Source organism: Salvelinus namaycush, chromosome 21 (assembly GCF_016432855.1).
Source record: "Salvelinus namaycush isolate Seneca chromosome 21, SaNama_1.0, whole genome shotgun sequence".
In the NCBI taxonomy this organism is placed as follows: domain Eukaryota; kingdom Metazoa; phylum Chordata; class Actinopteri; order Salmoniformes; family Salmonidae; genus Salvelinus; species Salvelinus namaycush.
This window is the reverse complement of record NC_052327.1, coordinates 48,995,053-49,005,506: the sequence shown is the minus strand read 5'-3', so window position 1 is coordinate 49,005,506 and position 10,454 is coordinate 48,995,053. Positions and strand designations below refer to the sequence as shown.

At 48.1% G+C, this 10,454-nt stretch overlaps 2 protein-coding genes across 2 annotated transcripts; both read left to right on the top strand.

Moving 5' to 3' along the window:
• The first annotated feature begins 1,276 nt into the window (after positions 1-1,276).
• Positions 1,277-9,240, top strand: LOC120065949 (circumsporozoite protein-like). Its single transcript, XM_039016991.1, has 5 exons — positions 1,277-1,329; positions 4,628-5,475; positions 5,673-5,844; positions 5,966-6,041; positions 8,452-9,240. The coding sequence occupies exons 1-2, from the start codon at positions 1,277-1,279 to the stop codon at positions 5,346-5,348; spliced, it is 774 nt and encodes a 257-aa protein (XP_038872919.1). The 3' UTR covers positions 5,349-5,475; positions 5,673-5,844; positions 5,966-6,041; positions 8,452-9,240.
• On the top strand, positions 5,366-8,525 carry tmem138 (transmembrane protein 138). Its single transcript, XM_039016990.1, has 3 exons — positions 5,366-5,479; positions 5,680-5,848; positions 8,452-8,525. Exons 1-3 carry the CDS (start codon positions 5,366-5,368, stop codon positions 8,523-8,525), a joined length of 357 nt encoding a protein of 118 aa, XP_038872918.1.
• Positions 9,241-10,454: the final 1,214 nt, after the last annotated feature.

The following is a 10,454-nucleotide window of genomic DNA, read 5'->3' as shown; positions in this document are numbered from 1 at the left end:
TGCTGCCATCTAGTGACCAAAATCTAAATTGTACCTGGGCTGGAATAATACATTATGGCCTTTCTCTTGCATTTCAACGATGATTGTACAAAAACAAAAACAAAAGAACAGTTGGTTTTTTCTTTGTATCTTTTACCAGATCTATTGTTATATTCTCCTACATTATTTTCACATTTCCACAAACTTCAAAGTGTTTCCTTTCAAATGGTACCAAGAATAAGCATGTCTTTGCTTCAGGGCCTGAGCTACAGGCAGCTAGATATTTGTATGTCATTTTAGGCGAAAATGTTTTAAAAAAGGGCGAAGTTTCAAGAGAATATAGTGGTGTAGATAGGTCGTGGCCGGTCTCACACTCCAGTACAGTAGGTGGCGCTGTGGGCACCTGTCAGTTGGTTGCTGTTCGCCAATAAAACTTAAAGAAGAAGAAGAAGCGTTAAAGCGTCTGGTGGTTATGAGCCGTAGGCGGCATCTACCCATGTAGAATAAGGTATATGTAGATTTGTTTTCAAACTTCATTAAACCAGCTCATATGACAGTGTCGAAGAAATAAGTTAAACTTTCTGATGATAATAACCTAGCTAACGGCCAGCAAAATTAGATTGCTAAGTTAACTGTTTGTCTGGGTTTAGTTAACTAAGGTCACTAACTTTAGTTTTGTAACAGCGTTTTATTTTACAAACGTTACTTGGCTTTTTCGATGAGCTAGCTAGCTACAGTAGCTAGCTAATGTAGTCAGTTTATTTTGTTAGGTGAAACACTTTTCACGCAACTTCGATACCGAAGTGACTTTTTCGAAGCAGGTTTGGAGAATTTTACGCAGCAGGTTATGACGCCTCGATCACACCTACAGTGTATCTTTGCGCGAAATGGCACGCAACATCATCTGGATATATGTGCAACATACGTTGCACAACATTCACCTTCTGCTACCAATTCTGTCCATCCCTGTACACATATTGTCGGCTCCCGAGTGGTGCAGAGGTCTAAGGCACTGCATCTCAGTGCTAGAGGTTTTACTACAGACCCTGGTTCGATCCTGGGCTGTATCACAACCGTCCGTGATAGGAAGTCCCATAGTGCGGCGCACAATTGGCCCAGCGTCGTCCGGGTTATGCGAGGGTTTGGCCGGGATAGGCCGTCATTATAAAATAAGAATTTGTTCTTAACTGACTTGCCTAGTTAAAGGTAAAACATATATATATATATATTTTTTAATATTTTCGATAAATCCAAGGTATGCACCACACAGAACGCACTGCCTCTGCAACACAGCGAAATGAATGTACTTCTGGTGTACCAGAACACAAACGCTGTCTGTGTGATCGAGGCGTAAGACTGAGGTTAAGGTTAGAGAAAATGCCCTCATAACCTGCTACGAAAATCACTTTGTATCGAAGTGGCGTTAAAAGTGTGTCCTGCTTGTTAGTAAGAAGTTCGGGGGATGTTGGCTAGCTAAGTGTTTGTTTGGATCCCAAGTGACTCTCGCTTGGCTTGATTCGATTTCCTAGATGATGTAACGAACAAGACTTGTTGCTAGGCAACTAAAATCAGCTTGCCGTAACCAAGAAACAACTACTACAACAACAACAAGAGACGGTGTTGACTACTACAGCCGATCGAGGACAAAAAAGGATTACATTTACATTTTTTTTTAAACATTTTAGTCATTTAGCAGACGCTCTTATCCAGAGCGACTTACAGTAGAGTGCATACATTTTATTACATTTTTACATACTGAGACAAGGATATCCCTACCGGCCAAACCCTCCCTAACCCGGACGACGCTATGCCAATTGTGCGTCGCCCCACGGACCTCCCGGTTGCGGCCGGCTGGGACAGAGCCTGGCCTGAACCTAGAGACTCTGGTGGCGCAGCTAGCACTGCGATGCAGTGCCCTAGACCACTGCGCCACCCAGGAGGCCACGCCACCCAGGAGGATTACGTCCCAAATGTCTCCCTAGATAGGGCACTACTTTTGGAGCCCTGTGGGTCCGTGGTCTAAAGTAGTGCCCTACATAGATAGGCAATAGGGTGGCATTTGGGACCTGTAACCCCTAACGTTACCCTGACCTCTCCACGGCTGCCTGTCTGTGGAACAGATTTAGCTAGCTCACTACTCACAAAGTTACACACTGCTTTGGCTCTTGACCAGATGCATGGGAGGAGAGCAGGGAGCATGGTACGTTTCTATATTTAGCTCCGAAATACTACTGTCACACTATCTTACTCATCTACATGTAACGGTTTAGCGTCCGTCCCTCTCCTCGCCCCAACCTGGGCTTGAACCAGGGACCCTCTGCACAAATCGACAACAGCCACGCTCGAAGCATCGTTACCCATCGCGCCCCAAAAGCCGCGGCCCTTGCAGAGCAAAGGGGAACAACTACTTCAAGGTCTCAGAGCGAGTGACGTCACTGATTGAAACGCTATTAGCGCGCACCACCGCTAACTAGCTAGCCATTTCACATCGGTTACATACACAAAGGCTCATTTTCCAGAAGATAATGAAGTTGACAGAGACTGGGGGCTGAAGCATCCTAATGTTGTGCCACTACTATTTAACTACTCTGTACTTCTGTTTCAGGGAGGACTAGCAAGAGGAGAAGACTAAAGAAATCATCCTGAGAGAAACTCAACGTGACCGTTAACAGAAGTCCATTATGAAGCAGAGAACCTTGTTTCTCACCTCAAAATGACGATCCATTTCAATCTGTTCAGTATGGCTACCAGCAGGACTGACATGCTGAGGAATAACACAGCCTATGTTCCTGAACACTGATACTAGGAGTTGGATTAAATGTTTTAATCTGAACTGAAGGTCCGCATCTAAAAACTCACAGATTTGGGTAGAACCAAAGTGAAGAAGGTGACGGTGGAAAGGTAGGTGGCCATCAAAGCGGAGGGTCGTGGAGGTCATCAAAGCGGAGGGTCGTGGAGGTCATCAAAGCGGAGGGTCGTGGAGGTCATCAAAGCGGAGGGTCGTGGAGGTCATCAAAGCGGAGGGTCGTGGAGGTCATCAAAGCGGAGGGTCGTGGAGGTGAGGGCCATCAAAGCGGAGGGTCGTGAAGGCCATCAAAGCGGAGGGTCGTGGAGGTGAAGGCCATCAAAGCGGAGGGTCGTGGCGGTGAAGGCCATCAAAGCGGAGGGTCGTGGAGGTGAAGGCCATCAAAGCGGAGGGTCGTGAAGGCCATCAAAGCGGAGGGTCGTGGCGGTGAAGGCCATCAAAGCGGAGGGTCGTGGCGGTGAAGGCCATCAAAGCGGAGGGTCGTGAAGGCCATCAAAGCGGAGGGTCGTGGCGGTGAAGGCCATCAAAGCGGAGGGTCGTGGAGGTGAGGGCCATCAAAGCGGAGGGTCGTGGCGGTGAAGGCCATCAAAGCGGAGGGTCGTGGAGGTCATCAAAGCGGAGGGTCGTGGCGGTGAGGGCCATCAAAGCGGAGGGTCGTGGAGGTCATCAAAGCGGAGGGTAGTGAAGGCCATCAAAGCGGAGGGTCGTGGAGGTGAGGGCCATCAAAGCGGAGGGTCGTGGCGGTGAAGGCCATCAAAGCGGAGGGTAGTGAAGGCCATCAAAGCGGAGGGTCGTGGAGGTGAGGGCCATCAAAGCGGAGGGTCGTGGCGGTGAGGGCCATCAAAGCGGAGGGTCGTGGCGGTGAGGGCCATCAAAGCGGAGGGTCGTGGCGGTGAGGGCCATCAAAGCGGAGGGTCGTGGCGGTGAGGGCCATCAAAGCGGAGGGTCGTGGAGGTGAAGGTCATCAAAGCGGAGGGTCGTGGAGGTCATCAAAGCGGAGGGTCGTGGCGGTGAAGGCCATCAAAGCGGAGGGTAGTGAAGGCCATCAAAGCGGAGGGTCGTGGCGGTGAAGGCCATCAAAGCGGAGGGTCGTGGAGGTGAGGGCCATCAAAGCGGAGGGTAGTGGCGGTGAAGGCCATCAAAGCGGAGGGTAGTGAAGGCCATCAAAGCGGAGGGTAGTGGCGGTGAAGGCCATCAAAGCGGAGGGTAGTGAAGGCCATCAAAGCGGAGGGTCGTGGAGGTGAGGGCCATCAAAGCGGAGGGTCGTGGCGGTGAGGGCCATCAAAGCGGAGGGTCGTGGCGGTGAAGGCCATCAAAGCGGAGGGTCGTGGAGGTCATCAAAGCGGAGGGTAGTGAAGGTGAGGGCCATCAAAGCGGAGGGTAGTGAAGGCCATCAAAGCGGAGGGTCGTGGAGGTGAGGGCCATCAAAGCGGAGGGTCGTGGCGGTGAGGGCCATCAAAGCGGAGGGTCGTGGCGGTGAAGGCCATCAAAGCGGAGGGTCGTGGCGGTGAGGGCCATCAAAGCGGAGGGTCGTGGAGGTGAGGGCCATCAAAGCGGAGGGTCGTGGCGGTGAGGGCCATCAAAGCGGAGGGTCGTGGAGGTGAGGGCCATCAAAGCGGAGGGTCGTGGAGGTGAGGGCCATCAAAGCGGAGGGTAGTGGCGGTGAAGGCCATCAAAGCGGAGGGTAGTGAAGGCCATCAAAGCGGAGGGTAGTGGCGGTGAAGGCCATCAAAGCGGAGGGTAGTGAAGGCCATCAAAGCGGAGGGTCGTGGCGGTGAGGGCCATCAAAGCGGAGGGTCGTGGCGGTGAGGGCCATCAAAGCGGAGGGTCGTGGCGGTGAAGGCCATCAAAGCGGAGGGTCGTGGCGGTGAGGGCCATCAAAGCGGAGGGTCGTGGCGGTGAAGGCCATCAGCGGAGGGTCGTGGCGGTGAAGGCCATCAAAGCGGAGGGTCGTGGCTGTGTCACTACAGGTCAAATACCTGTGACTGGCAAAGGAGCGAAGACGGGAAAGGAACCAAAGAGTAAAAGCCAGAGGGGCCTTTTGAAGTTCATCCCAGCCGAGGGCCAGAGAAGGTGGTGGCAGCCGAGGGCCAGAGAAGGAGGTGGCAGCCGAGGGCCAGAGAAGGAGGTGGCAGCCGAGGGCCAGAGAAGGAGGTGGCAGCCGAGGGCCAGAGAAGGAGGTGGCAGCCGAGGGCCAGAGAAGGAGGTGGCAGCCGAGGGCCAGAGAAGGAGGTGGCAGCCCGAGGGCCAGAGAAGGAGGTGGCAGCCCGAGGGCCAGAGAAGGAGGTGGCAGCCCGAGGGCCAGAGAAGGAGGTGGCAGCCCGAGGGCCAGAGAAGGAGGTGGCAGCCCGAGGGCCAGAGAAGGAGGTGGCAGCCCGAGGGCCAGAGAAGGAGGTGGCAGCCCGAGGGCCAGAGAAGGAGGTGGCAGCCGAGGGCCAGAGAAGGAGGTGGCAGCCGAGGGCCAGAGAAGGAGGTGGCAGCCCGAGGGCCAGAGAAGGAGGTGGCAGCCGAGGCTGTGATTGTGTCAAGCTCATCCCAGCTGCAGGTGTCCTGGGCTAGGTAGCCAGACCTAACCCAGAGATGCTCCAGACCAACAACAACTCGCTGGTCCTGCTGACCTATGACCTGTGTGTCAACTCCTTAAGTGAGCTGCTCAGGGCAGCGCCCGTCATCCAGCTAGTGCTGTTCATGTACGTACATGATTGGTTTTGTAGCCCGTTAATGATTCAAATGTTTATTTGACTTTAATAGCTAGTTATTTTTTATTTTGTTGTTTTTGAAAATGTTCCAAAATCTTTCCCAATAACAATCAGGTCTTACTTACTTTGTTTATAATTACTGTAATGTTGTTTAGGCCTAACTGTGATTTATAACCTGTGTGTTCCAGCATCTAGGACATAGCCTCGCTGTTCAACGTGATCATCATTCTGCTGATGATGTTTAACACGTCCGTGTTCCAGGTCGGTCTGGTCGCTCTGCTACTGGAGAGGTTTAAAGGCTTACTGATGCTGTGTGCCATCTACCTCACCATCAGCATCTCCTTTCACTGCTCGGTAGTGGTACGTACGGACACACAGAGAGAGAGAGAGAGAGACGTAGGAGGGACAGGATTCTAACTCTCATCAGAAATAATACATGATGTAGTTCTAAACATGGGTCATGTTTTGATGTTTCCTCTAGAGCCTGAGATGGCTGGAGTCCAACAGTTTGACCTGGACAAACGGCCTACATGTTCTCTCTGTCTTCCAGAGGGTTGGTATGTTTGAAGAGAAAGACCTGCTCTCAGTACCACTTAGGTTTATTCAGCTGTACTTTTTTGAAGCTTGATAAGTGGTTGCTTCTTTTCACAAGCCTACTTAACTGACAAACATGTTTGTTAACTTTGTGACGCGTCTTAGGCATTAGCACTGGCAAATGGTTGCTTTTATTAATGATGCTAATACTAGACTAAACAACATGTTGGTTGGTGATGTGTTTGGGACATTTAACCAGACTAAACAACATGTTGGTTTGTGACATTTAACCAGACTAAACAACATGTTGGTTGGTGATGTGTTTGGGACATTTAACCAGACTAAACAACATGTTGGTTTGGGACATTTAACCAGACTAAACAACATGTTGGTTTGTGACATTTAACCAGACTAAACAACATGTTGGTTTGTGACATTTAACCAGACTAAACAACATGTTGGTTTGGGACATTTAACCAGACTAAACAACATGTTGGTTGGTGATGTGTTTGGGACATTTAACCAGACTAAACAACATGTTGGTTTGGGACATTTAACCAGACTAAACAACATGTTGGTTTGTGACATTTAACCAGACTAAACAACATGTTGGTTTGTGACATTTAACCAGACTAAACAACATGTTGGTTGGTGATGTGTTTGGGACATTTAACCAGACTAAACAACATGTTGGTTTGGGACATTTAACCAGACTAAACAACATGTTGGTTGGTGATGTGTTTGGGACATTTAACCAGACTAAACAACATGTTGGTTTGGGACATTTAACCAGACTAAACAACATGTTGGTTGGTGATGTGTTTGGGACATTTAACCAGACTAAACAACATGTTGGTTTGGGACATTTAACCAGACTAAACAACATGTTGGTTTGTGACATTTAACCAGACTAAACAACATGTTGGTTTGTGATGTGTTTGGGACATTTAACCAGACTAAACAACATGTTGGTTTGTGACATTTAACCAGACTAAACAACATGTTGGTTTGGGACATTTAACCAGACTAAACAACATGTTGGTTTGTGACATTTAACCAGACTAAACAACATGTTGGTTTGGGACATTTAACCAGACTAAACAACATGTTGGTTGGTGATGTGTTTGTGACATTTAACCAGACTAAACAACATGTTGGTTTGGGACATTTAACCAGACTAAACAACATGTTGGTTGGTGATGTGTTTGGGACATTTAACCAGACTAAACAACATGTTGGTTTGTGACATTTAACCAGACTAAACAACATGTTGGTTTGTGATGTGTTTGGGACATTTAACCAGACTAAACAACATGTTGGTTTGTGACATTTAACCAGACTAAACAACATGTTGGTTTGTGACATTTAACCAGACTAAACATGTTGGTTTGTGATGTGTTTGGGACATTTAACCAGACTAAACAACATGTTGGTTGGTGATGTGTTTGGGACATTTAACCAGACTAAACAACATGTTGGTTTGGGACATTTAACCAGACTAAACAACATGTTGGTTTGGGACATTTAACCAGACTAAACAACATGTTGGTTTGGGACATTTAACCAGACTAAACAACATGTTGGTTTGGGACATTTAACCAGACTAAACAACATGTTGGTTTGGGACATTTAACCAGACTAAACAACATGTTGGTTTGGGACATTTAACCAGACTAAACAACATGTTGGTTTGGGACATTTAACCAGACTAAACAACATGTTGGTTGGTGATGTGTTTGGGACATTTAACCAGACTAAACAACATGTTGGTTTGTGACATTTAACCAGACTAAACAACATGTTGGTTTGGGACATTTAACCAGACTAAACAACATGTTGGTTTGGGACATTTAACCAGACTAAACAACATGTTGGTTTGGGACATTTAACCAGACTAAACAACATGTTGGTTTGGGACATTTAACCAGACTAAACAACATGTTGGTTTGGGACATTTAACCAGACTAAACAACATGTTGGTTTGTGATGTGTTTGGGACATTTAACCAGACTAAACAACATGTTGGTTTGGGACATTTAACCAGACTAAACAACATGTTGGTTGGTGATGTGTTTGGGACATTTAACCAGACTAAACAACATGTTGGTTTGGGACATTTAACCAGACTAAACAACATGTTGGTTTGGGACATTTAACCAGACTAAACAACATGTTGGTTTGGGACATTTAACCAGACTAAACAACATGTTGGTTTGTGATGTGTTTGGGACATTTAACCAGACTAAACAACATGTTGGTTTGTGACATTTAACCAGACTAAACAACATGTTGGTTTGTGATGTGTTTGGGACATTTAACCAGACTAAACAACATGTTGGTTTGTGATGTGTTTGGGACATTTAACCAGACTAAACAACATGTTGGTTTGTGATGTGTTTGGGACATTTAACCAACTCTGTCCTTCTGTTCCAGTGTTGTATTACTACTTCTACAAACGGACGACAGAGTGTCTGGGCGACCCGCGGCCGCATGACGATTCTGGCTGAGGGATTCCTTCGCCAGAGCTCGTCAGCGAGGAGGGAGGGACTGGAGGATCTATTATCTGTCTGGCTGAGGGATTCCTTCGCCAGAGCTCGTCAGCGAGGAGGGAGGGACTGGAGGATCTATTATCTGTCTGGCTGAGGGATTCCTTCGCCAGAGCTCGTCAGCGAGGAGGGAGGGACTGGAGGATCTATTATCTGTCTGGCTGAGGGATTCCTTCGCCAGAGCTCGTCAGCGAGGAGGGAGGGACTGGAGGATCTAGTACCAAGTGAGGTCCGCCAGACTGGTGACAAGACTTTCACTACCTGGGTGGGTCATGTTCATTTGACACCAGAAGAAAACTGACATGGAGGGACTATCTGGCCTTGTCCAATAAGAAACGCCCATTGTTTTCAGTTTCAAAACATTTTGCTACGGTGTGCCCTACTGAACACGACCCTGGACTAGGATAGAGATAGGAGAAAGAGTGGTCCATCCTGGTAGTTTCTCAATCAAGATGTTCCACTAATATGGACTAGTGTTGTTACTAGAGGCAGATGACACTAAAGGACAATCTCAGGTTTTCCTCCAATGGATTAAAAAATAAAATAAAATGCACAATGGCAATTCATTTCAGTGTTTTTACTAAAATGTGATACCGTCTCACTCCTAAATGGAACCCTATATAGTGCACTACTATAGACCAGAGCCCTATTCCCTATATAGTACACTACTGTTGACCAGAGCCCTATTCCCTATATAGTACACTACTATAGACCAGAGCCCTATTCCCTATATAGTACACTACTGTTGACCAGAGCCCTATGGGTCCAGAGAGAGTAGTGCACTAAATAGGGAATATAATGCCATTTGGGAGGCATGCAGTGCCTTCACACTTCTTCCACATGTTACAGCTTGAATTTAAAATGGATTAAATTTACATTTTCTGGTCACTGGCCTACACACAATACCCCATAATGTCAGAGGAATTATGTTTAAATTGTTTTACAAATGAATTAAAAATGAAAAGCTGAAATGTCTTGAGTCAATAAGTATTCAATCCCTTTGTTATGGCAAGACTAAATAAGTTAAGGAGTCAACATGTGCTTAACAAGTCACATAATAAGTGTCATGGACTCACTCTGTGTGTAATAATTGTGTTTAACATGATTTCTGAATGACTACCTCATCTCTGTACCCAAACACATACAATTATCTGTAAGGTCCCTCAGTCCAGCAGTGAATTTCAAACACAGATTCAACCACAAAGACCAGGGAGGTTTTCCAATGCCTCGCTGAGGGAGGGCCCCTATTGGTAGTTTATCATTTTAAAGCAGACATTAAATATCCCTTTGAGGCCAATGGTGACTTTAAAACAGTTATAGAGTTTAATCGCTGTGATAGAAAACTGAGGATGGATCAACAACATTGTAGTTACTCCCCGGGGCCAGATGGTCACGAGGGTAACACCGGGGCCAGATGGTCACGAGGTTAACACCGGGGCCAGATGGTCACGAGGTTAACACCGGGGCCAGATGGTCACGAGGGTAACACCGGGGCCAGATGGTCACGAGGGTAACACCGGGGCCAGATGGTCACGAGGGTAACACCGGGGCCAGATGGTCACGAGGGTAACACCGGGGCCAGATGGTCACGAGGGTAACACCGGGGCCAGATGGTCACACTGGGGCCAGATGGTCACGAGGGTAACACCGGGGCCAGATGGTCACGAGGGTAACACCGGGGCCAGATGGTCACACTGGGGCCAGATGGTCACGAGGGTAACACCGGGGCCAGATGGTCACGAGGGTAACACCGGGGCCAGATGGTCACGAGGGTAACACCGGGGCCAGATGGTCACGAGGGTAACACCGGGGCCAGATGGTCACGAGGGTAACACCGGGGCCAGATGGTCACGAGGGTAACACCGGGGCCAGATGGTCACGAGGGTAACA